This window comes from Kwoniella dendrophila, chromosome 1 (assembly GCF_036810415.1).
Source record: "Kwoniella dendrophila CBS 6074 chromosome 1, complete sequence".
NCBI classification, from domain to species: Eukaryota; Fungi; Basidiomycota; class Tremellomycetes; order Tremellales; family Cryptococcaceae; genus Kwoniella; species Kwoniella dendrophila.
The window spans coordinates 2,821,752-2,847,765 of record NC_089476.1 but is presented as its reverse complement, the minus strand read 5'-3'; the positions used below and the strand labels follow the sequence as shown (position 1 = coordinate 2,847,765).

The following is a 26,014-nucleotide window of genomic DNA, read 5'->3' as shown; positions in this document are numbered from 1 at the left end:
GCATATCCTAAGAACCTCTCATTTCCATAAACGTTGTAAAAGCATAAAAAGTAGTTTGACTAAAATCCATTTAATGACCTTTTGTGGTTATATGCATATGCTGTGACCCGATATTGTCTATAAATCGTCTTCAACGTTCTCTTCACTTATACCGAACATTCCTTTTATACTATCCCAGAGCTTTTCGTCACCTTGGTTTTTCAATGTTTCCTCAATTTCTGCTACATTCAACCATGCGTGTGATGCGTATTCGGATGATTCAGAGATTGTTGGCTGACCTGCAAGGATATGTCCCCGTAGAAAGAATGTCTGCGTAGGTGACCTTTTTGTCAGCACTTACTTTCCTAGGCAGTTTTTTCATGTACAATTAGAACTTACCCTTTGTTCACCGTCTTTTGTAAAACCGATTGGTTTTTTGGTTACCAACCAAGAGTCCATTTTTTTACCATTTAAAAATCCATTTATACCTAAGATATTATCTTGTATAGCTTCATCTAAACTTTGTAATTTATCTACTTTTGTATTTGGGAAAATCCATTTCCCATTTTTCTTTTTCTGAATTAAATAGTATACTTCTTCTTCTGGGAACCTCTCTAAAGATGAATTACCTTTTTGTTTTTCTGATTCTTGTTTTTCCCAATGATCTCTAGGTAAAATTTCATATTCAGTTTCAGGTGGTATATCACTAATATTATCTGGTGGATTTCCAGTTAATCTTTCACCATAAATTTTTTTATTATATTCATATTCATTTTTTAAAAATCTTCTTAATGGTAATGAACCTGATTTAAAATAAAATTCAGTAGGTAAAGGTGTACTCAAAGAGTTTTTTATGGATCGAGAATATTCATAATAGTTTTTTTCTAATTCATTTGGAGTAGAAGTTAATAATGGTGTTCTAGATAATATCAAAGATGCTATTAATGGTGGTGCAGATGAAGAAGATGATGAGGATGAGGATGTAGGAGCTGAGCTTGAAGAAGATGCTGAAGATGAAGCTGTTGATGCAAATCGTTGAAGGGCTAAAACAGACAATTTCCGCTTTAGCATATCATGCTCAAATAAACGCAATTATACCCGATTAAACTCACCAGCTCGCCTTATAGAGGCTGTCGGCCGTATCATCGATCGAGGTGAGAAGGACATGGTGTTCAACGTGAGTATGACAATATATACCAATGATGATCCTCTTAATGTACAATTATACGAAAGATCAAGGAAAGATCCGAAATTTCAGCTCAGGCGACATTTATCAACTGTTCCGACCATATACATGCAAACTATGCCGTGGCTTATTCGAGTTACCCCTTTTAAAGTGGCAGTGTGACCTCCACCCTTGAGCGATATAAAGTTGAAGAGGCAAAATATTCAGAGTGGTTGTATTTGTTGTATTTCATCACCTTCCTCGTACTACATAGTATTGATTGACACTCATACACAGATCAGATTGGATAACAGGAGCATACTCGTTACCATCAGGCTCTTCAAGTCTTCATTTGTAGCATCATTTGGCTCTTATATACCCAAAGAGCCTCTGCGCTCTTTTCTTCTTTTCCTTGTTATCAGCAAACTCACCACTCATTCACAGTTCGATCATTCCATTTCTCAAATCTCTCGATTAAACATCAGGTTCGCTCAATCCACTCATTTTCAGCTAAAGCGTCATCTTCGAACAGCTCAGCACTCTCAAGTTCGAAGCAAATAGAGAACGAGGATACCGACACATCTATACCAAACACTTTAAAGAGATTTCAAACTAGATTGTCTCATTTACGCAGAACGCATAACAAATTACAGGAAGTAATTATGGCATCAGCAGCTTCATCATCATCAAAGAGCAAAGCGGTTGACTCAACATCATCGGCTAAAGGCGATGTGCCAAAACCATTCGATAATTTTCAAGAATATTTACCACATCTAACTACAGTTTTAGATAATTTAACTAATCACGCATCAAATCTACCCAGCAAATCAGATTTATCATTTCATAGATCATTAGATAAAGATTTTGCCAAGAATCTAGATCAAGCTTCAGAAAGAATCTTAAATCTAACTGAGAGATTGCTAAGTTTAGTTGAAAGATCACAAAAGCAAAAAAATCAGAAATCACAGAATAATGTTATACAAGATAAAGTAAAGATTGCAAGTGGTTCTAAAAATACTAAGGGAACAAGGAGGAAGTTGAACGATGAAGATGATGTCGTAGATGGATTCAAGCAATGTGTCGTTGGTGTTGTTGATGGTTTACTAGAAGATGCTGTAAGTTTCTTTCCAAATTATGATCTGCAGCCATCGCCCCGGCATAAGCATACCAAGCTGATACATCATCTGGTAGGATTCCTGCTTAGACGAAGTAAATGGACAGAAGAAGAAGGCTGCTATAGCTGTCAAACCTCATTTGGCTGCACAAGCTGGACAGAAGGTAAGTCACTTGGACATGGTATATGACGACGAGCAATTCAAACTGATCAACAACTTTATCCGCCTTTCAACGAAATCAGCTACCTGGTCCATTCTCGAAACAAGCGACAAGGCTACCTCAGAACATCTTACATGCTAACGATTTAGCTAAACCTCAATTACTATTTGATGATATAATAGATAATACACCTACAACTACAGCATGGAAACCATCTTTAAAGACGAAACCACATTCAATGGTACCATTAGATTTTGTTCCTGAATTAGACTACCATTTAAGTAGAGAAGAAGAATTAGACCCATCAAAAGAATATTGGAGAAGAGAAAAAGAAATTAGATTAAGACAACATCCATATTATTATGAAACTAACCATTTACCTTATCCAACATCATTATTCATTGATTCACAACCTATAAAACCAAAATCATTTCAAGAAACACCATTTCAATTTGTTGATATACCAGAACAATTAAAAGAATTAACAGAACATCTGAAACAATCAAAAGAAATTGCAGTAGATTTAGAACATCATAATATGAGAAGTTATTCTGGTTTTACATGTTTAATTCAAATTTCAACTAGACAAGGGGATTATGTGATTGATTCTTTAAAATTGAGAAAAGAGTTAAGAGAGGATAAATTAGGTGATGTTTTCACTGATCCAAGTATCATCAAAGTAAGTCAAATGCACCTTTGAAGCCGAAGTCGGATGATCAGATTGTATAACTTACATATTTTATCTGTCTTTACCTTTATAGGTATTCCATGGTTCAGATAGTGATATTGTCTGGTTGCAACATGATTTCGAAATGTTCGTTGTCAACCTCTTCGATACATATCATGCAACAGTAGTTTTGCGTAAGTCATGGTTTGCACCTTGATTCTGCCTTTACGCATCAGGAAGGTGCTGACTGTATGCTTCATCTATCAGAGCGGCAACAAAGGTCTCTCGCTAGTTTACTCAAGCAGTATTGCGATTTTGAAGCCGATAAACGATATCAAATGGCTGATTGGCGTATAAGACCATTACCTGATGGAATGTTACATTATGCTAGATCAGACACGCATTTCTTGCTGTATATTTATGATAATTTAAGAAATGCTTTATTGGAACAATCAAGTAGACCTCCTTCACCTGACCCAGAAGGAAATCCTGTCATTGAAACCACCAAACGAAACCCTCAACAAGCTATGCGAGAAGTATTAGGAAGATCTGCTGATACAGCTTTGAAAATGTATGAAAAAGATGAATACAATGAAGAAACTGGTAAAGGTAGTGGAGGATGGGCAGGGGCAGCTAGAAAATGGTTAAACAAGACTGTAATGGATGAAGAACCTGGATTTATTTGGAGGAAATTACATGCTTGGAGAGATAAGTTGGGTAGAGAATTGGATGAAAGTCCTATGTGAGCAATTGACCATCAATCATATGTTGTCTTTGGCTGATTTTCCTTTGAAACCACAGCTATATCATGCCACAAGATATACTGAAAACCTTAGCATTACTTCGTGGTACAGCCCCTCTCCTGATCAGACAAGCCGTCAATCCTACCAGGGCACCGATCGCAGCTGAACGAATAGGAGAGATAGGAGAAGTCATTAAACAGGCTAAAACCGAATGGCAAGTGACACAAGCTGATAATATAAGAAAGGCCGAAGCTTCAGCCGGCGCTGCAAAAGCCAAACAATTAGGTGTTATACAAAAGCGACAACAACAGGGACCATTTGTACCTATACCCATTCCAGACGTTTGGGATGCTATCACCGTACCCATTCCGGCTACTATTAAAGATAATACACCTTCTTCGTCATCAAAGGCTAAATCAATCAAAACATCAGGATTATTCGGATCAACCATAAAATCTTCCACGTCTACATCAAACTCCGCTTCCTCATCTTCACCTTCGGTAATCAATAGTACCAAATTCAAATCATCGTCATTGTTTGGTCAAACACTGAATAATCAATCTCCAGCAGGAAAAGGAAGAAAACCCAGACAAGCTAATAAAAGGGGCGATAAAGAATTATCACCTGGATTTGAAAATGTACAAAATTCCATTCACAGCGAATTAGAACCTAAGAAACCTGAAATCGATATAGGTATACCTATCAAACCTGAACAAGTACCTTATGTTCCTCCAACTGAAAGGAATATAGTCACCACCAATAATATTAGTAACAGCAGTGCTGTCGCTCAACACGCTTCAACAGCACCTGTGTCAGCTCCTGCGCCTGTGAAGGTTGAGAAGAAAAAGCCAGAAGAAGGTATTGTACAAGTTAAGAAACAGCGTAAACCTAAACGTGAAAGAGGCGGATCATCTTCGTTACCTTCTACTTCAGGAGGTGTAAATGGTATCAGTGGTGGAATTAAGAAAGTTAAACTGGATACGCCACCGAATGAAACAATGACAGAAAATCAACAAGTCAAACCTAAAAAAGAGAAGAAAAAACAAATCAAAACCGATGAAATACCTGAATTTGATTATTCCTCAATGCCAAATTTACTCGATCAACCAAATAGTGTCTCTTCCTCTTCAACTTTAGCACACGGTAAAGACAAGAAAAAGAAGAAGAAAGAGAAAAAATCTGGAGGTACGTCGTATTAAACCAGTATCTGATCCCTCATGATGAACTGACTTGATTATATCGCTCGATCTTTCACAGGAATCGGTGCCATCGAAGCTCCTACATTTGGTGCTAGGGCTGCTAGAGATTTAAGTCAACCAAAAGGTGGTAACAAGAGTGGTACATTCACATGATGACAAATATCAAACGCGTAAGATAATTTAGATCTGAGGAATGCTGCGACATTAGATGTATTTTTTGTTTCTTCCAGCGAGAATATCGGAATTCATTGTGGATAAACATAGGAGATAGTCTTCTTATAGTGAATTACGTACTTCTTTAATCCTCGGAGAAAGGCCACAAAAGCCCATCATCGTTAAGAGCCCCATGAAATAACGTTGATCGCATTCACAATTACCGTCTCTGACCGTTGCAATTTGTAGAATATGCATGACATGTGGGTGAGATCGATTCAAATGATAAGTAACGATTGAGGCATATTGGTGTTAGTACGTACTACTAAATGTCCGAAATAGCAATCGGGACTTAATGATTAATCCCTAATGATCGAATCGGAGTCGTGACATTCAAATCACCTTGGAATGCGCATCGATGAGGTTTGGAATCTGACTTCGCTTATTTCCTATTGCTCTCATTTCATTTTCTAGTGCTCAACGTGACAAAGATCGAAAGGAATGTTCTGTAAGCTAACTCTAAGTTTAATTTAACATCGGTCATTCCAACTGGAATCCCGGCAGATGTTCTATGGGAACGATCACCTTGTGGCTTTATTTAGCTTCTCAGAAGCGAAATGGGGATCGGAATGGCAAATCACTTTTAATGCTCTTCAATCGTGTCTTACTGTAATGACCGAATCACATGTACTGTGTATCCTAAATAAGCAGCAATCACCTGATCTTAAGGCTTAACAAAGTAGAAAGCCCCTTAGAGGTTCTGGTAATCGGAGAGTTCTGTGGGACGATCAACTTCATGCTCTCGATACATTTGCTAAAGCTTATTGCTCAGTGAGTGCAGTAATCGAATGCATAACGTTTAACCGGTAAATTTTTTCTTCTTCTTTGAAAAGCTTAGATATTTCACCGCAGTCTGGTGTACAATTGGTTACATGTACGCCACTATGAATGCTGTAGATCTCAATGAAACAAGAGGTCTTTTGACCGAAGGTCACCGAAGGTCACCGAACCCACTTTGACTTGATTTGTTAGATATGATCATAACGGAAAACGTTCACAGGTAACTACAAACCTTAAACACTTCCAACGTTATATTAATTGAACGAACAACAAACAAAAAAATCGCTTAACCCTTCTTTTTTAGCGTGGGTTACTCACCGATTGATCGGAGATCATTCTGCTGTGGTTCCATCGTGGTTGCATTATTCTTCTTTTGTCTGACCTGATGTGTTCCCATATATTTTTTGCCCTTGTCAAACCCTTGATCAAGGCTGACTATCAGGTTCAAGACAAGGTAGTAGTTGAGCTAACTTTCAAAATGGGAGAAAACAAGAAGGGAAAGACGCGTGTGAAAAGAACAAACCCAAGGAAGATCAGGATCCTTTCTAGCGCTGCAAGCTTACCTTATGGAATCTTGGTAATAGTCAACTGTACCTCGCTTGAAGATTTCAACACCATAATCATGATGATGTACTGATACTGAAGAAGTTACATAAAGATATTTGATAATTTGTAACGAGAATGCAGGACAAGGGGATAGCAAGATTATTTATTGTCAAGTTATTTTTTCTTCAGGGTGATGAGGGTCGGAAAAGAAGCGTAAATCTAAATCTAAATTTAAGGTTGACGGGATCAATTTCTCGGAGTAGGAGAGTGGTTTACCTTACTCGAGTACTCGTACTGTAACTTGTAACTCGGCCTTAGAAGTTATATAGTTTTAGCTCGTAACTGATCCAAGTGTATGAGTAATATAATATAATCACAATATACTAAAACAAAACTCTGGTTCTTTTTTTCATTTTTTTTCACTTGTATTTTGAAGAATACAGCATACACAGACATTCTTTATCTGTCGATTGTCCATATATAGATCAATTCTGGATCTTTCGGTTTTGGTTTTCACTGGTGAATCGGTGAATCAGCAAGTAAAAGTCAGATAGAGCAGTGCAAGATGGATCCATATTCTTACCAACATCCTCCTCCACCTACGCTTTCGCATCCTCATGCCGGACATCCGTATCCTCAACAGCATTCACATACAACGATACCACCCTACAACAATAACAACAATGAAGCTGGTCCAAGTTCAAGTAGATTATTCCCTGTAAACCAGTATAATCACCAAATGTCTAGAATAAGCTCGGAAGGATACGAAAGTTCAGATATCGAACATAAACCTTCATCTGGTAACAAGAGGAAGAAAAAGGATAGTAACGGTCAAAGTAGTACAAACAATACGGACGATCGAGTTAAAAAGACTAGACAAAGTCGTGAGTTCGCTGTTTATATGCAACTGCATGAATATAGCAGAAACTGACCAGCAAATTGTCATTGTCTACGTCATGGTAGAATCATGCGATGGTGAGTAAATGTATCCATACATATCGAGGGCATGGAGTGTTATCTTGATCTGAGATACAATCAGTAAGAATAAGAGCTGGAGAAGAGAAAGCTGTTACAGATCAGCAGGAGTGGTAATCGAAGAATAAACCCTTGTACATCAACTATCAAGAGAATGATGAGGCTGATCCCTTATTTCTATTCTATGGATATATAGCATGTCGAGCGAGGAAGTAAGTCATCTGCAAAATTCCATTGCAGCTAAGAACTCGACTAATATTGCCAAATCATATCAGAGTTAAATGTGATAGACCACCACCGGGAAGCTCAAATACTTCAGCAGCTCGTAAAGATATCTGTTCACATTGCGAACATCTCGGTCTAACGTGTGAGTAAAATACCCTTCAATTGTTTGTGCTACCAGAAGACGAATTGACTCCAAGTTTGTATGTATATTAGGCACGTTCGATTATAAACCCAAGAAAAGAGGTCCGCCGAATATGTGAGTTCTAGTGTCGTCTCGCAGGCTGTCCATTCTAAAACGTCTGTACTAAGCGGTCTCACCATGTAGGTATATGCGAAAAATGCAAGGTGAACCTGGCTCAACTGATAACTCGCCACCGCCCGAATTACCCACTCCTGAAAAACCTTCGGCGCCGATATCAAGCTTAGCACCTGGAATGCCCGCCTTATCCTATCCTGCTTTAGCTAAACAAGAACCGCCATCGCTCAATCGATCAGACTTAAAGGGCTGGGAACCTACCTTGGCTAGTGCGCAGATGCAAGATCACCTCCCACCTCATTTGGTACCTCCTCCTCCACATGGACATCATACGCACGGTCATCTACTGCATCCTTCCTATATGGATATAACTCGATCAGCAACTTCCTCTCCCGAACCTCATATACGCCAATTCCCCCCTCACCCTCACCCCCAATCCCTTGCTCCTCTGCATCAGTCAGCTGTGCCGCCTCCAGCATCGATGATAACAGGATATAACCCAGGTTTAATACCGAATTATGAGAATGGAGGTAATTCAGCTTATAACTCACCTCAACATAGTAATCATACGTTATCAAACTATCCTACGCCTATCACGTCTTCTTCACCTAGATATGGACAACAGCAATCTCAGCAAATGTCTATGACATACAATAACCCGAATCAGGTCAAACCGTTATATATGTATGTTGAACATCCATATAACCCAAATAATCCAATTGAAAAGATAATAGATAGGAAAATGTTATATGAAATCATCGATTTGTATTTCGATTATATATATTGCTTAATACCATGTTTACATCGACCGACTTTTACCCACGATCTAAATACGAAAAGAGAAGAAAGACCAAATGAAACAGAATGGACTGCTTTAGTGTTGTCTATCGTAGCTTCCACTTTGGTCCAACTACCTAAAAATTTCGTTAAATCTTCAAGAACGCAAGTCAAACAATTAGTCATAAATTGCCATCAAAAGGTTAGAGAATATATGGCAGCTGATTTCGAGACCATAACAATCAATAGAAGTAAGTTCGATTATTCCTTATTCGGTCCATCTACGCCAAAGTTATATACTAACTGATATGCATATTTATAGCGATCATATACTACCACAGCATGTAGGTTGAGTCGATCATTCCGCTTGTCCTTTGTGATGCAATACATGGGACGTGACTAGTATATTATGCTGACTATCCAATAGGTTTGTCATACGTACAATGGGTGGTATACCAATGGGAAAAGGTGTTGTTGGTTCGCTACATGCTTACCTATTAGCCTTAAAGGCGCATGATGAGAAAGTGAGTATTCCAAATTCTTCGTTAATCTTCCTGAAAGCAAGAATGGCAGCATGATAGCGGAGTCGCCTCGCCGTCAATCATCATACACCTTTGACTTATCGGAACTCCGGGCATCTGCGATGACAGTCTAATGAGATGCTAAATTCCCTTTCTTAAATTTTCTTAGGCGTATTCCCTGCTCAATCCACTCGACCGCGTTCTACTCAGGAGATCGTTCTGGCTCATGTACGGAGCCGATAAGAGTATATCATCAATTGAAGCCACTCCGGTATTCTTCCACGAAGATGATTGTCCCGATGTAGCTTTCCCTGAAGAGCTGTAAGTGGCGGCTCACGAAGCAAACCCAGCCCATCCTTTAGGCTAAATATCGCTAAATACTGATATTTGTCATGACTCTTTTAGGGATGACGAGTATATAACGGAACAAGGCTATCTACCTCAACCGGAAGGCTATACACCTATTTTGAGTGGTTTTACCTATATTAGTCGGCTGTTTCGAAGTAAGCCCGGATCTCCTGCGCACCTGCGCATATATTATACGGTTTCGGTCTGACCCATCTTCATACTTCACTAGTTACCGGACAAGTACTTGATAAACATCGTAAAGATAAGCGGAAACCTCCAACTGGTTTGTTGTTACAGATGAGACTGAACGAAGTCAACGAGCTTTATGAGAAAACAATGACTCTCATGGATCATTGTCCGAAATCTTTAAGGTTGGAATACAGGACCGGAACTAGATCCGTAAAGTGAGTGATCGTTTGCGAGAAGTCTTCATCTGCATACAGGCTGATATGCTAATTTCTAAACTCTGGAAGATCTTTATCACCTGGATGGGACATCAAAGCTAAAAATGACATTTTGGCTATATTCTCGGACCCAAATTTCGATGCTGAAGTCGTAAAAGATCATTACCTAGTACAGCAAGCTAATATCTACGTTACCCAAGTGAGTTTCAACCGTGTTGATAATCATTCATACCACCTTCTGAGCTATTGATTTGGGGCGAGTAACTAACTAGATTCCAATTCTGAACAGCAACAAGTCAGATTCATGATACTACAGTATAGAGATGAGTTACATGAACTTCAACTAGATCAAGAACGAGAAAACCAAACGAATCAACAGTACCTTGGTGCTCCTGGAGCAGGTAGCACATTTACCAATGGACAGGAAAACACGCCAGCAATCAAAATTCAACCGTGGTTAAGAAGGAACTCGGCTATATCGAACGATAAAGGTGTTCAAGAACAGGAAGAGGTTTTAGTCACATCAAGTGCTGAGAAAGATGAAGTAATTTGCGATTTATTGGCTATTTTACAAAAGATACCCTTGAAGGTGTTGGGTGCGTGTGATCATACTGCTATTACACCATATTCTCTTTCTTCCTGTCAAATGTCGATCATAGATTGCTGAACGCTAACCCTCGACTTCTTCAACTTCAGCTGTCAATTCGTTCCCAATCGTACAGAAAGTCCAGTTTGTAGCTTCAACTTTATTAGATGCTATAGACCCCTCTGCAGAAGGTGAACCTGGATTCAACCCTCAAAATCCAATTCCAACTGTTCTTGAAACTAGAGCACAAAAGGCTCAAAGAAATTTATGTATGTAGCATAACCTAACGGAGATAATTTTTACCGTATCTTGGAAACTGCGCTGACGTTATATCTTGCTGTTCTTGCTTTCTTAGGGCAATTTTTGAATATCTTATCGGAAATAGAAGGCTTATACTCGCTTGAAGACGATCAGGTAACGCTGTAAACAAACCATAGTTATAATCGCTTGTCAACATTATTTGACAAAATGGTTGCATGTGATACAGCTTTCCGCAAATGTACTGTATGACCAGTATGTATTTGTGTTTGTTTTTTTGGTGATTGAACTATAGCATCAGGATTTTGTAGAGTAAATTCATGTACAACAGGTTTTATGACGTTACTTCCCTATGAATAGTAGACACGACCGTTTTCTTTCACTTATTCGGGGACTGGTCGAAGCATCTTATCTGAACATTTCTAAAATTGCTTTTCCCAAATTTGAGTTTCCAGGTCTTCCAGGTGTCATTTGATTTTTACATTGATCTTCTGTCATTTCAGTCTAAACCCAAAAAGATAGAATATAACGTCAGCTATTTAAATATTCATGACCTTTTGGGTTATATGACGAGGAAAGAATAACTACTGACTTCTGAAGAAAGTGATTTCCAATCCATATTCTTATATCCAGTCTCGACTAATCGTTTAATGAAAATGGATTTCTTCTCGTTTGTCCAGGATGATGAGTTGGATGGAGAGCTCTTTCCAGGTGATTTTTTGGGTGTTGCGTTTCTGGTATTACCTTTTGGTTTTTTGGGTGTTATAGAAAGTGACGATGAGGGCTGTGAGGTTGGGCTAGGTGAGACAGTTAATGAACGCTTCAACTTGATTGAGAAGTTACTGGTTATTTCGTATGTGATTGGAATAAGACGTTTAACCGATCTGGGTATGCAAAGGTATAAGGAGAAAAAAGAAGAAGAAGAAGAGTGATTCTGATGATTTTGGGCTTGTCACGCCAAAGGATACCAGTTCTAGAATTGATCATCAGCTAGCCGCATCCCAAAGGCCTGTCATGTAGGTCAACTTCATTGCTTCTAAGGTCAAAGTCGTCCCTGGTATATCATGAGTAGCTTGAATGTATACATCATTATTCCTGAAACTATAGTTTCCCAATCTGCTTTTTTGTCTCATCGTCTAAAGCATGTAGTACTAAGGTATATACTGTTACTTTACTCAGAAACTCAGACGATTTCGGAAGACTGTGAATCGCTTTGACGATATTTGATCTGATCGGAAAATAATATATAGCGCCAACAGATTGTGTATATTCACACGATTATACCCTCAAAGGCATCCTTTGGGTTAGTCACCAACAACATGTTTTGATATTGTTTGACCCAAAAAGCCCAAAATTCATCTACGGCCATAGAAGGTATAAAACACCGCCTCTCGTCTGCTCGGCGCAGTTAAGTTGCCTATCGCTCGGTTAGTACCAAGGTGGGGGACCACTTGGGAATCCCGGGTGCTGTAGTTTTTGGATTTTTTGGGAACTTATTTAGTCCAGTGGTTCTGGAAAGGAGTCTTACGCAATCGTTGCTTGTAATGTTTTTGTATTCTTGAGGACTCCCTTTCGCTAGGCACAGGCGTCTTAACACTAATGCGTGGTTGTGATCTGCGACTGTCAATGTGTTTCTTTCTCTCTGTGTGTGTGCGTGTGTGTGTGGGAGTATGTGTACACACAATGTATTGTCTGCATGTCAACGAGCGCTCTACTTCTGGCAGATATCCTCTGCAAACTCTGGAATGTATTTGTAGAAATGCTGTCAGATCATTGTGGTTAGCCGTCGATGAACAATTAAGGATGTAATGGATAATATAACGAGGCTAGTTGAACATTGACTGGGTAACGACTTTTTTGTATGTTTCAGCTCATTCTCAACATAAGGCGACACCATTGTCATGGGGTAAAGGTTTATTCAACTGTATAATCTGAATAACAGATTCGAGCCCGTTTCCGAGCTGATTTGCTCCATCAAATCAGCATACTTGGTGATTGTATGAAAAGCTATTTCCGCGTGGTTATGACTTTTGAGTGTTATCCTCTTCTGGTTCTCTGTAACTTTCATCGTTTGTGTGATCACGAATGATTAGAACTTAGTTGGGATTGGGTGATGCACACATATTAAGCTAAAATGTCAACTCAGAACAGTAAGATGCTTCAACGGTCTCGGTTGCCATCACATTCACCTGATCCATTCTAAGTACAAGAGAAACTTTCTAGTATAGAAAACATTTGGAATTAAATCCTAAACTAAATGTCCAAAGATACCCTAAAAGATCACCTAAAGCAATTGAGTTTGAGTGTTATGATGCATACTCGGAAGGTTACCATAAAATCGAAAATGTTTATTGCTTATTACTAATATGATCTTTCAAACGGATAAACTATTCGTTCTCAAGGATCCTTACAAATACTCGTAGTCAAATGCTTGAATTTAAAGCTTAATCCGAAAGATTAGATAAAGTCGCTTTTATGGGATCCCAACGGAAAGTCACGTCAAAAATCAAGACATCAGATTTGATGACGCGTATGAATCGATCGGAAAGATTAGAAGTCGTAGCAAGAGTACCACTTGAAAGGATGAAAGAAATATAAGGATTTCTTCCAACAAAGGAGGTCTACAAGTGAACCTTTTTCCTTGTCGTAAATAGGACATATACCGATTACCTTAGAGCTACCTCACAGCGCATAAAAAGACGGACTCTTGCTAGACTATTGTTCTTCCCTACATTTGAACCTGTATTCACCGACCAATTATCCCATCAACAGCTCAATCAACTGAAATCGCTCTTCAACCTCGAATTGGGTTAGTACAGAACACGATATGGTCAAGTATTCATATACACATTTAGATGAATTTTTTGTTTTATCAAAATGGGAAGAAGATGTGAGTACTCAATCTTAAGTGCTTCTTTTGGAATGTATACTCATTCATCATGATATCCAGGTAAAGGGTCCATTCGGTCTTGTACCTCCTCCAGGTGATTGGGCGGGATTTAAAGCCAAAATAAAAGGTAAGCTTCTGTACCAATATGAAGCAAGTGAGTTGAGTTCATTTCTCGGTCGGAATGAATTAGCTTTGAACGATGCTTGCCCACCTGGAGAAAGTGTTAAAGTCATATACGCAGCTCGGCATGGACAAGGTAAGTGAGTGCTCATGCTTGAAGTTTGATGAAGAAGCTAATAGGACTGTCTTGGCTGAATAGCTGAACATAATGTGATAGCTGAGAAGTATGGTGAAGCTGTGAGTTGCTCACCATCAATCTTATCTGTATTCTTACTTATCAAGTAGATCTGACGTGTATTTATATGTGATCTCAATAACAAAAGGGTCAATTACAACATCCAATATTAGATCCAGATTTAACTCCATTAGGTAAATCACAAGCGTTTCAAACACGTAAAGCATTAGAAAGAGAAATCAAAGAAAGAAACATGCCATTACCTGAAAAATGGTTTGTTAGTCCTTTAAAAAGAGCAGGTGAAACTTGTGGTATTGAATGGGGTTGGTATTTTAATGATAGTTATTTGATTGATGGACAGGAGAATTGGAATGGCGGGAAAGGTCATGGTGTAGAAGCTACTGTTATTGAAGTTAGTTCCTTATTTTCTTCTCTCTCCTTCTTCCTTTCAAAATAAAAGTCGAAAGTATCGGAAGGAAGGGAAAGAAGTGAAATTCAAAGCTAATTTATAACGTTACGTTTCAAATAGAATATTAGAGAACATTTGCATGTCCATCAATGTGACGAGAGATCGCCAATATCGGTATTGAAACAACAATTTACTTCATTCAATTATCCTGAAAATATGGATGATAAAGATGAAATTTGGAAACCTGCAGATATCAGAGGGCGTGAAACTGAAGATGAATTAGTTGAAAGGAGAGGTCAAGGTATAAGGGAGATATTGGAAAGAAGTAAAGATTGTACTTGTAAGTTTTTCCATATCTAATCACATCACATTCAATATTATCATCGTGATTCAACAGATTGAGTGTGCTTATGGAACAACATATTCACCATTGCGCAGACATTAGTTTGACCTCGCATTCAGGCGCTCTTAGAGGAATCTACAAATCTCTGAATGTCATTCCAAGGAAAATCATAGTAGGCGAGATGAACGTACTCGTTATCAAAGTGAAGGAAGTGAAGGAAGTTCAAGAATAGGCACATCGATTACCAACATATCATTAGCTTCGATTGTTAGGCGATATCATCTGTTGTATTACCACAAGTCATATGTTTGCCCTTTATAGCATAGCATCGCATATTCAGTAGAATCCACACCACAATGCATATAAATCACATATACAACTTTGACACATACATAAGCTAACAACAGTCTACTGATAATAACACGATCTATGCTAAGACTTTGATGTTTTTTATGGCTACATGGACACAATGGTTCAGTCTTTCTGGGAGAATTTCAGTCCTCCACAACCTTTCTGGTAAAAAAGCGCTCATCCTAATTTCGCTTTTGATATTTTTTCAAACACATACATGACTCTACCCGCTCCACCGTTTTCAGCTATTTTCTTCAAATCATGTTTTTTCTTTGTCGATATACCTAAACCTAGAGGATCTTCTTCATATTCTTCAGAGGTATCCTTCTTTGACCTAGGTTTACTTTGCGTGCTTTTTCCAGGCAATACTTTTCGTTTAGAAGGCACGACTACAGCTGATTCTTCCGAATCTGAATCATCTTCTTTGACATCATCGCCATCTTCATCAGCTGAATCAAGCACTTTATTTGGAGTTTCTTCTTCTTGTTCTTCTTGTTCGTTCTCATCTTCACTTGCAGATACTGTTCTTCTCTTCTTCTTCTTCTTCTTGTTTTGTTCTTGATTGTTCATTCCATCTTCATCGTCTGCGAGCCTTTCAGCAGTGATTCGAGCGGTTTCATCAGAATCCCAAGCTCCATAAAGCATATTATACAGAATAGAATCGGTAACATTCCTGAAAGAGTGATGATCGAAAGTGTCGAAATGTGACCACTTCTTGAGCGCTCTCAGTTTTTGCTGTTGTTCTGCTGCAGCCTATATTTGAAAAAGTTGATCAGTATTGACCTTTGTATACCTTTTGTGAGACATTCACCTTCTTTAGCATTTTAGCAGACTAGAAATATCGCATTGTACGATTAGCTGTAATTTTGACATAAATAGACTAAGAACTTACAGGCTTAGGATCATAAGCAGCTGCATTGACAAACCCAGCCTTTTCCTCCTCCTCATCGTCCTCATCTCCAGCAATGGTACTGTTTTCTTCACTGCTTATTTCAGCGAGCTTATGAGTTGTCGCACAGTCACATCCAAGCAAGTCATCTAAGGAAAAGATTAGTTGGCTTATCTCCCATTTTAGACGTAAGAAATCACTCACGAGTCTGACAACCATCTGTCTTAATATTCAGCGTAAAGATATCCCTCAACTCGGCATGCGAGAAAGCTGACCCAAAGATTAGCATGTTTTGGTGATACAAGGAAGACGGCTGGAAACGACATACAATCTTTACTTTCCTTTGCAACTTCACCTTGCTCCATCATTTGATCAGAGAGACCCATTTTCGTGATTTGTCTTTGATATATCTTTTCATCGATAGTATTGGTTGTCAGTAGTCGGTAGATGTACACCGGTCGTTTTTGACCATCACTATAATATGATACGGATCAGTTGTGATTCTCGAACTCAATCTGGCAGCTTACCGATGGATACGAGCCATAGCTTGCAAATCGGTGGAAGGGTTCCTAGTATTGTTGTCAGGGAAATACTACAAGCTAACTGGTGATGCGCACTCACCAATCACTATCAAACAGAAACAATCTCGATCCACTACGTTATATGTCCATTCGTCAAATGTTATACCATAATGTTATCAATGCTCATCCAACTCACCCAATCAAGTTCAGTCCAACTCCACCAGCTTTAGCACTCAACAGAAATACGAAACTTTCTTCTCTCCTAACATCACGATTGAAGGTATCTACTAGTTCTTGTCGTTGCTTTTGAGGTGTACTCCCATCCAATCGGATGTATGGATACTTCCTTATTTTCAACATATCCTGGATCAAACTGAGCGTGGAAGTCCAGTTTGACACTACAACTACTTTCTCAGTAGTCTCTTGGAAGATCGAATGAAGCATCCGGTCAAGAACAAGCATTTTCCCTACATGGATGTAATCAGCATGTTTAGTTTGGCGTGACCATCTGCGGAGTCGATATATCACCTACCACTGGTATTGACATCATTGACATTGACGTCAAGGGGAATAGCAGATTTAGCTTCACTCAAAGCAGACCCAAGTTCCGCAGAGAGGTTACCGTCATCGTCCTTTTTCCGTAACAGCTATAATTACCATTATTAGCCATGAATTACCATGAGTTGGTATACTTGTGACGTACCATAGGCGAATTGCATATTTTACGCATCAAATCGACTATGTGAGAGTCAGCTGATGATTCTAAATATGATATATATACTAGTCGTGCTTACTCAGTGGTAGCGACTGCCCTCCCAATCCTCGGATGAAGCCACCAACAATTGAGGGATTGAGGAGCCGAGCGAGGACATGTATTTGAAGCAGTGAAGGCGCGACGAAGACCACGTACTCATCTATGACTGGTCAGCAACGGGTAATTTTGTGGTTCACTCACGTTTAGGCGGTAAGAAGTTCTCCATAACATCCGCAGTCCTTCGTAATACGAATTCCTTCGAAAGCTTGTGAAGCTGAATCACTACTATTAGCGACGAGCGTGATGTGGAGAGCGCCTGAAAAGCCTACCTCGCCCGCTCTTTCCTCTCCAAGTTCCACAACCTTCGGACTAGCTCCGACCGCTCGACCGGCCATTATAGGCTTCTCATATTGTTTATTGAATGCTTGATATCTACCTAGCATACCAGGACACGTGAAATTTACCTATAGCAATCTCAGCTGTAGCTCTGAAGCGTCAGGTACAGCTGTTAGCTCACCATCGCCCAATATTCGGCCAAATCATTTTGAATGGGTGTACCGGAAAGAACTACAAGTGGGTCAGCTACACTCGCATCATATAATCACAGATGACTCACTGATACGCCTTTGAGTACTCAGAGATTCGAACATTTTTGTCGTCTTATTATCCTTGGATTTCAGTCGTTGCCCTTCATCACATACAATGAGGCCTATAGGAGGCACACATGACGCCAATTCTTTACTGGATTAGATGCTATCAGCGATAGCTGACTATGCGTTCCCACTAGACTTACATTTCTTTTCGAAGCTGCAGAGGTCATATCAATGGTCAATTATGCATACTTTAAGTTTTAGATACGATGGCTCAAGCACTTACTCTTTCATAGCCAATGATAAGCACATTCATGTTTTTGTTGTTCACCTTTCATTGGATTTAGCGAGCAGCGAAACAGATTAGGGACGTAACTTACAAAGTTGGAAATCCGATAATTGGTCCCATCAGCCACAAGGACATTAATACGCTTATCGGTTTTGGTAGAAGTCCTTTGACTCATGTCAGCGATCATAAATACGATAAGATAGATGCTAACCATTTCTTGAATTCCTTTCTCCAGTTCTCCACCAGAGTTACAGGGCAAACTATCAAAGCCTTTTGAATTCTATACAGGCAGAATATCAGGGTTGGTCCGTATGAAGGAGAGAGCAGAAACAGACTTACGTCTGGCTCTGATTGTAAAAAGGTGATTGGTCTGTAATCTGATCAGCACCAGGTGGAATAGTTTGGGTAAAATACTCACATAATAACGTATGAATAAGCGCGATGGTCTGCAAAGTCTTTCCCAAACCCATATCATCTGCTAAGATACAACCTTCCGCTTCCGCAGCTGTATAGCCCATCACGCAGGAATACAGGAACTGTGAACAACGGAATACATCAGCCCTATTCGTCATATGGTCGACCTCGTATACACACCTTGACACCTTCTTTCTGATGCTGCCGTAGAAGAGTGCCTAGAATAGGATCTATCACAACGTCTACCACATCCAAGTCTCTACAACATATGAATCAGCTTTATCGCCTCGCAAGTAAGTATGAACATCAAGTGCTCACGGATTCTTCTTCCTCATTTCCATTAACAGCTTCTCCGGTGGTCTGGGCATAACGACAGCTCCTTCAGCATTAGGGTTAAACAATGCTCCTCCCCATTCTAGTCTTTCTTTACTACTTTTCTCTCCTATGACAATCTTATGAGCTTTTGGTTTAATCACAGATGGAGCACCATAAAATGATTTGGCTGATACAGCTTTGACGACTGGAGTTGTGGGTCGAGAGGAAAGAGGGATCCCAGCTGGCGCTACGGTAGTGCCGCCTGATGTTGTTCTTCCAGGGATATATCCAGCGACAGGTCTTGCAGCATGAGTTTGGGTAGGAGCTTTGAAAGGTTTGGCGAAAGTTGTCGCCCTATACGCTGTTGGACCCAGAATGCTCGCGGGTTTGGGTCGATTGAGAATGGTCGTTCCTCCTTTATACCTGGTTAAAAGTAAGTTAGCCAACTGATGAGGTAAACGGTAGAATTTTGCTAATAACTCACTCCTCTTCAGAGATCTCCCTATCTATCAATACATCAAAGCCTCCAATTCTCAATTCTTGATCCGCTAAAACATCTCTATCCCCTTTGCCCGTCACACCCTTGCTGCATTGAATCTTTCAGTTCTTTGATTCGTTAAGATGGGACAAACTGACTTACTAATTCCCTTCCTCATCAACCATGGTTATCTTATTTCCTTCCACCTTGATAAAAGCATCTCCGTCCCACGTTTCTGTTGTGAAGCGTTCCTGTAAGCTAGCTTCAATTTTGGTCCAGATCAAACTTACTATGCTATATAAGGATAAAAAAGCATAATATAAGTCACACTTATCTATTGGTTTGTGCCTGATATAGCTCACCTTTTTCTGTTGTGGTTTCCTCCTAGAAATGAATATCAGCTCATGTGTGTTTTTTCAAAATAAAGTATCTGACTCACCACTGTACAGCGAAATAATCAGCATATTTACCAGGAGTTACAACTTGATATACATTTCTTCCTGTTTTCCCTAAACTCATTTCTACTCTTGGAGCGTCTATAGCTCTCGCTTTCCCTTTAATTGATGTTCTTGATGGACCGGCTTGAGGTGTAAGAGGAATAGGTTGAGGTGTAGGTATAGCATTCACTTCAACGTCACCGTCGGAGCTGTATTCATCTGAATCAGAACCCTCTGAACATGAATCAGGAATACGATCAGCTTGAGTAGGTATAGAATCGATTATAGCTCCTAAACCCCTCTTGGGTCTTGATCCAGATGGCGAGTAGGTCATCCTGGTTGGACCTTTCCTAATTTGACTCTACTTGGGCTGAGAGCGAAGTGAAAGGATAGGGAAGGAAAGATAGGTTGAGAAGATTAGATAAAAATGGTGGCAACGTAAGATCAATTATAAAACATTACATTTTTTGGTTATTGCTATATCGTTTCCGCGCCCTATCTGACGCGTTTCAGAAAGATTACATCAACCGGCGGTGCTATCCGCTTCTCGCATCAATTTTCGGAAGAAAACTGATAGCTTCAGAGAATCTCCAGAAAACTACTATACAAGCTGAACTACTAATTTTACCGGAAACTTGTTAAGCTGAGCGTTTTCACACGAAATGCGAAAATTCAGGATTTGAGGTAGTAACGCGGAGACCCCATACTTCTGAAATCGAGGAAAGTATTTATTATGATGCGTAGAAACCGGTTGTTGATCGATCGATAACGAAAAAAAACTAAATGATCATATGCTCTCATCGTACCTGTGATGCTATTATGTTGTTATATCAAGCGATACCTGAGAACATTATTGAGTACACATTCCGCTTTGAGATATAGAACATGCGCCGAAGATATACCAGTCCAGGACGGTTACGAGGCTTATGAATGGCAAATTGTTGTTCTGAATAAACGGAGGTTGAAGACCTTTTACCGTTCATCAACGGGAGTGATCAATTGTATAATTCTGTTTTCGCCTGTTATTGTCTCTTTTGGGCTTATCAGAGATACCTTTTGTTTTTGTTTCAATTCCCTTTTTCTTTAAATTTGAATAGGATTTTCCAGGTAAAGATAGCAATTATCAAGTATACCTTTACATATCACCAGTACCATCAACTTTTCTGCTTTTCTTTGTTGATTCGGAATATCAAGTTAATAGCCAAGACATACGACTACTTCCATCAACGGACATCTGATTCTTTGCGATATACATTACCATCTCCAAAACGTTTATTGAGATATCTTCAAGTAAATCTCTCATCCTATCAGTTCGTCAACACTACTCGGAATAGATTAATAGATAGCTAGGTGTAAAAAATCGGTTCAAAATGGCTTCAATAGCTTCTTCTTCTTCAGCAGCATCGGATAGATCGGATTCTAGTACATTAGCAGCATTATTAACACCACCTGATTCATCACCTGCATCACCTCTAAAAAGTCAATCACCTTTTTTACCACCTACACCAAGTACACCAGGATCAATACAAGAACAACAACAACAGCAACAAAAATCTAAATCTAATGGTTTAGTCAAGAAATCAAACACATATACAGATTCATTATTATCATTAACTGATAATGTAACTTCTTTAATCGCTTCATCAATTTATAGTTTACCAAATTCATTCAGTGGACCTTTAATTTCAATAGCAAGATTAGCAATTTTATCAATGATGAATTCACAAATTTCTTATGGTAAATTAACTATTATAACTCCACAAAATGAAATACATACTTTCCCTTCAACATCAGCAGAATCTTCAAATAATCGGAATGACAGTGATACAGGAAATGAGAAATCTGAACAGGAATGTACGATAAAAGTTCTAAAAGATAGTTTTTGGTTAAGATTAGTTGCTCAAGGTGATTTAGGTTTTGCAGAATCTTATATGATGGGTGAATGTGAAGTAGATGATTTGGTACAAGTTTTCAAGGTGAGTAGTAGTTCTATGCCAGTATAAGATACGAGAGATAGGAGGATATCTCAGGGAGGAGGGGCGAGCGGGAGTGGAAGGAATGGTCCAAGCGAAACTGGTAGAAGAGCGGTTTTGAGAAACAGGAGGGTCGAAGAATCTCTGGATATCACTGACGGTCCTAATGATATGTTAGATATTCATCAAATCAGCACCTTCAGCCCAATCAACACATATATCAGGAGTTCGTACCATACCATCAAGAATATTTTCTCTCATTACTTCATTGACAAATTCAAGATTTGCCAATACAATAACCAATTCAATATGTAACATATCAGCACATTATGATTTATCAAATGGAATGTTTAGTTCATTCTTAAGTAAGGATATGACTTATTCATGTGCAATTTATCCTGAATTAGATAAAGATTTATATGATGGAAAAGAATTTCAAAGGAAACAAGGTAAAATTATTGATATTTATGAAGAAAATGGTGAAGATGAATTGGAACAAGCTCAATTGGCTAAATTAAGGTTAGTTCCTTCTCTGTCTTTCTTTAGCGGAATGAAGGGAAGGATAAAATGCCAATCTGATGAGTTCTTTTTTGTTTTAGACATATAATACGAAAAGCGGATATTCAACCTGGTCATCGAGTACTTGAAATCGGTTCGGGTTGGGGTAGTATGGCTATTGAAGTGAGTCATTACAGTTTTTCGGTTATCGTAAATGACGTTTTAGCTAACAATGTTTACCTACTTATCTTAGGCCGTTAGACAGACGAATTGTACAGTTGATACTATTACATTGTCAGCACAACAAAAAGCTTTAGCTGAAGATAGGATAAAAGAAGCTGGATTAGCAGGTAGAATCAGAGTATGGTTGATGGACTATCGAAAGTGAGTATTTGTCGTCAACAGTATTTCCCTGTTGATCTGTAATCGGAAAACTATCAAATGACAATTCGGTAGCTGATCTACATATTTCCTTTTTAAAACCCGCTAGATTACCAGAATCATGGAAAGGTACCTTTGATAGAGTAGTTTCATGTGAAATGTTAGAAGCGGTAGGAAAAGAATTTATACCTGGATATTTTGGCGTTTTAAATGAAATGTTAAATGAACAAGGTGTAGCTTGTATTCAAGTTATCACTATACCTGAATCTAGATTTGAGAAATGTAAGTTTTGTCACATTATTTTCTCTCTTGTTGAGATTCTACCTCTCCAATCAGGAAGGGAAATTCAGCTGATTTTGATATGTCAAATTTATAGATCAACAAGAAGTTGATTTCATTAGAAAATGGATTTTCCCAGGTGGTTTCTTACCTACTGTAACTTATGTAACTGATTCAGCTACAAAAGGTTCACAAAATAGATTAGTCTTAGATAGTATATCTAATATCGGAGTAAGTTAAACCTCAAAAGATTGTATCAGAGTGTGAAATTGACGAATTTTTCTATATTATTTTCTTTTTTGCAACGATCCGACAGCCTCATTACGCAAGGACATTGAGAGAATGGAGACATAGATTTGTAGCCAATTTTGAAAGTTTGGTTATTCCAGCTTTATTCGATGAACATCCTAATATGAATGATGAGGATATTCAAGTATTTAAGAGAAAATGGATATGTAAGTTGAAACTATCATATACACATACACATATCTCCTTGATCATCTAGCCTGGACGATCAGCGCAATCGCTAATTGTAAACATAATTTTCTAGATTACTTTGCATATTGTGAAATCGGATTTTCTGAACGTGTTTTAGGTGATCATATATTTACTTGGGTTAGAGAAGGTTATTCAGGATATGGTTGTTCAACTTTTAATTAAATTGGCTTTATGGAAACGTAGAAGCAGGAGAAGGACATTTGTTTTTTTGTACCTATAGGTGCCATAATCAAACTTACCAAAATAATCGAAAACCAAAATTATCGAAATTTGATAAACAACAACTCCATTCAAGAAAAATGCTGAATAATCACAAAAATGACAAAAAGGGGACTTTTGAATGTAGGATGTTTCAGTGATCAACTCCCAAAAAAAGGGACAAATGTTATAAAGTATCTCATATATAAACATATAGATGGATAAAGAAAACTAAATTTGACATGAATATCTGGATGGCATGCTTGATCAATTCGAATGTCCAGCTACATTGTCACTTAGGATCCCCATTTGATGTGTATTTCGATTCGATACATAAATGGGTTGAAACCCTTATTACAACGGTTGGATACTACAACTTTTTGTTTCAGGTCATTGATTTACAAGTACGACGGACATTCTATTAGACGGTATTTATCTTTTTCTAAATAATGATTTTTTAGCTTGCTTCCTATCTGCCAATAGACCTGTTTGTTCTAAATGCATTCTAGCTAATTTCAAATGATAAGGTTGTAAAGGTCCTTCTGGATGTAATGAATGAGGTTGTAAATCCTTCGCTAAACGTTTTGGAATCAAACTTTCAGTTAGCATTTGTTTATGGATAGACATGTGGTTGATTGTCGTTCTTTGCCGTTTCACAAGGTTTGTAGAGCATGAAATATGAAATACAGTGATGATGCTTTATTAAAGAGCACTTTCAGAGAGACTGATAGATGACTTACCCAATTCAATTACATCAGCAATAAATATCTTTGCCATACCTGCTACGACCATTGATACTTGTGGAGAAGCGTGTTGATCATATAATTCCCTATTTAGCTGTAAGAGAAGTGAGAATCAGTAATAATGTTGTTATATAGAATTAATGGAGTGTTCCTTCAATTGATGATACCACTTCTTAGTATATATAAATTTGACTTACCCTTTTGATTGCATTCTTGTTCAAAGCGACAGTAGAGAAAGTATCGAATCTCTTAGCTTGTTCCGTGTCCAGTTGATCACGAAGTAGGCTATTTATGATTAACATGGACCAATCAGTGTCATGTTTCTACAAGAATACTTTATTGCTGAATATGTTTCAAAGATAGATTCAACAGAAAGTATTTGTTGACTTGGTTCAACAAAGGTATGATATAAGTGATCTTGATGCTACTAAATGATCAGGTAAATCACTTACAAAGTTTCTGCTCTTCTCTTTTTACCTTTCATATCAATTTCAATACCTCTTTTCCTTTCTTTTTCTCTTTCTAATCTTAATCTATGATGTTCAGATATTTGTTTATCGTTCTTTCTATTCATCGTTGATTTCGCTCCTCTTACTCCTTCTCCTGATTCTTTTGGTAGATCATCACCTTCACCACCACCATTTTCACCTTCACCTTCACCTTCTTGTTCTTGTTCTTGATCATGGTCCTGATCATGATCACTTTCTTCTTCTTCCTCTTCATCATACTCTTCATTCAATTTCCTTCTTCTAGCTTTGGGTATAGCGATTAAATCATTTTCATCAACGTCATCATCTTCATCCAAAAGTAATCTGTCTAATCTACGTTTTTTACTCTTTTTATTGTTATTACTAGGTGATGCTGCTGTTGAGGGTGTTGGTGAAGCTCGAGTTGATCCAGGTAAAGCTAGATGTGACATCTCGATATATTTACTCTACTGACAACTCAAAAAGACGAAAGCATCAAACATATATGAATGCAAGAAAAAATAACGAAGGTTTTGGCATGGAGGCAAAGAAAGTGGAGGAGAGAAAGACCGAAGGGAATGAACGGAATCAAATTTCGAGGATCTAAACCCATGCGAGGGTAACGAGGATTAAATCTTGAAACGGTACTAGCAATCCTTTATTATCTTTAATTCCTGATCTAGACTACGTATTCCAGAATGACGGTTGTCAAGTAAGACTAGTATCGCAGTAATCAACTCTTTAAATCTTTCACGGCCTTAATCTAGAACGGGAAGCATCGGACGCGACAGAACAGCTCATCCACCTGATCAGGCGATCTCCCACAAACAACCTCGAACAGAGGAGGTTATCGGACCCAAGATACTTGAATAATGTGTATATCGTTGAGATGAGTTCAACTGGGCGTCAAAGGTCAAACATATCATCAACAAGGGGTCCGTGCACCACAATCTCTCTGACGATGTGACTCATGGGATTATCACTATGTTACAGATTACAGATTAACAATACACAACGACGCTTATTTTGTTCCTGAAACACTCAAAAGGACTATGATGGACTCTTGGCAAATTAGTGATTCTAAT

At 38.5% G+C, this 26,014-nt stretch overlaps 8 protein-coding genes and 1 non-coding gene across 9 annotated transcripts; 5 read left to right on the top strand and 4 right to left on the bottom strand.

Moving 5' to 3' along the window:
* Positions 1-117: 117 nt before the first annotated feature.
* On the bottom strand, positions 118-1,146 carry L201_001013 (uncharacterized protein; the record flags this gene model as incomplete). Its single annotated transcript, XM_066216807.1, has 3 exons — positions 118-309; positions 379-1,022; positions 1,092-1,146. The coding sequence occupies 3 exons, from the start codon at positions 1,144-1,146 to the stop codon at positions 118-120; spliced, it is 891 nt and encodes a 296-aa protein (XP_066072904.1).
* Positions 1,147-1,806: 660 nt separating this feature from the next.
* L201_001012 (uncharacterized protein) lies at positions 1,807-5,181 on the top strand (the record flags this gene model as incomplete). The annotated part of the gene is made up of 7 exons (XM_066216806.1): positions 1,807-2,259; positions 2,336-2,422; positions 2,502-3,098; positions 3,181-3,280; positions 3,354-3,828; positions 3,888-5,014; positions 5,087-5,181. The coding sequence occupies 7 exons, from the start codon at positions 1,807-1,809 to the stop codon at positions 5,179-5,181; spliced, it is 2,934 nt and encodes a 977-aa protein (XP_066072903.1).
* A 1,951-nt stretch (positions 5,182-7,132) lies between these two features.
* Positions 7,133-11,085, top strand: L201_001011 (uncharacterized protein; the record flags this gene model as incomplete). The annotated part of the gene is made up of 14 exons (XM_066216805.1): positions 7,133-7,451; positions 7,739-7,754; positions 7,818-7,909; positions 7,981-8,023; positions 8,093-9,051; positions 9,123-9,144; positions 9,228-9,324; positions 9,491-9,642; positions 9,727-9,824; positions 9,899-10,073; positions 10,143-10,272; positions 10,363-10,669; positions 10,770-10,928; positions 11,015-11,085. The coding sequence occupies 14 exons, from the start codon at positions 7,133-7,135 to the stop codon at positions 11,083-11,085; spliced, it is 2,640 nt and encodes an 879-aa protein (XP_066072902.1).
* Positions 11,086-11,325: 240 nt separating this feature from the next.
* L201_001010 (uncharacterized protein) lies at positions 11,326-12,238 on the bottom strand (the record flags this gene model as incomplete). The annotated part of the gene is made up of 3 exons (XM_066216804.1): positions 11,326-11,421; positions 11,510-11,714; positions 12,192-12,238. The coding sequence occupies 3 exons, from the start codon at positions 12,236-12,238 to the stop codon at positions 11,326-11,328; spliced, it is 348 nt and encodes a 115-aa protein (XP_066072901.1).
* A 39-nt stretch (positions 12,239-12,277) lies between these two features.
* L201_001009 lies at positions 12,278-12,392 on the top strand. The gene has a single exon (XR_010725540.1). It is a non-coding gene; the product is annotated as a 5S ribosomal RNA (ribosomal RNA).
* Positions 12,393-13,744: 1,352 nt separating this feature from the next.
* Positions 13,745-15,086, top strand: L201_001008 (uncharacterized protein; the record flags this gene model as incomplete). The annotated part of the gene is made up of 7 exons (XM_066216803.1): positions 13,745-13,807; positions 13,868-13,934; positions 13,998-14,063; positions 14,127-14,164; positions 14,251-14,514; positions 14,632-14,851; positions 14,950-15,086. The coding sequence occupies 7 exons, from the start codon at positions 13,745-13,747 to the stop codon at positions 15,084-15,086; spliced, it is 855 nt and encodes a 284-aa protein (XP_066072900.1).
* A 296-nt stretch (positions 15,087-15,382) lies between these two features.
* On the bottom strand, positions 15,383-20,226 carry L201_001007 (uncharacterized protein; the record flags this gene model as incomplete). Its single annotated transcript, XM_066216802.1, has 27 exons — positions 15,383-15,958; positions 16,017-16,037; positions 16,098-16,243; positions 16,299-16,364; positions 16,423-16,568; positions 16,622-16,663; positions 16,716-16,748; positions 16,812-17,082; positions 17,148-17,262; positions 17,319-17,353; positions 17,410-17,436; positions 17,571-17,643; positions 17,699-17,833; positions 17,887-17,936; positions 17,986-18,110; positions 18,163-18,176; positions 18,246-18,290; positions 18,340-18,412; positions 18,460-18,528; positions 18,588-18,618; positions 18,667-18,784; positions 18,843-18,921; positions 18,981-19,400; positions 19,462-19,563; positions 19,618-19,706; positions 19,818-19,839; positions 19,895-20,226. The coding sequence occupies 27 exons, from the start codon at positions 20,224-20,226 to the stop codon at positions 15,383-15,385; spliced, it is 3,255 nt and encodes a 1,084-aa protein (XP_066072899.1).
* A 1,036-nt stretch (positions 20,227-21,262) lies between these two features.
* Positions 21,263-23,683, top strand: L201_001006 (uncharacterized protein; the record flags this gene model as incomplete). The annotated part of the gene is made up of 8 exons (XM_066216801.1): positions 21,263-21,868; positions 22,044-22,384; positions 22,465-22,546; positions 22,617-22,747; positions 22,854-23,026; positions 23,121-23,254; positions 23,340-23,478; positions 23,574-23,683. 8 exons carry the CDS (start codon positions 21,263-21,265, stop codon positions 23,681-23,683), a joined length of 1,716 nt encoding a protein of 571 aa, XP_066072898.1.
* Positions 23,684-24,151: 468 nt separating this feature from the next.
* Positions 24,152-25,381, bottom strand: L201_001005 (uncharacterized protein; the record flags this gene model as incomplete). Its single annotated transcript, XM_066216800.1, has 4 exons — positions 24,152-24,294; positions 24,460-24,556; positions 24,660-24,747; positions 24,915-25,381. 4 exons carry the CDS (start codon positions 25,379-25,381, stop codon positions 24,152-24,154), a joined length of 795 nt encoding a protein of 264 aa, XP_066072897.1.
* Positions 25,382-26,014: the final 633 nt, after the last annotated feature.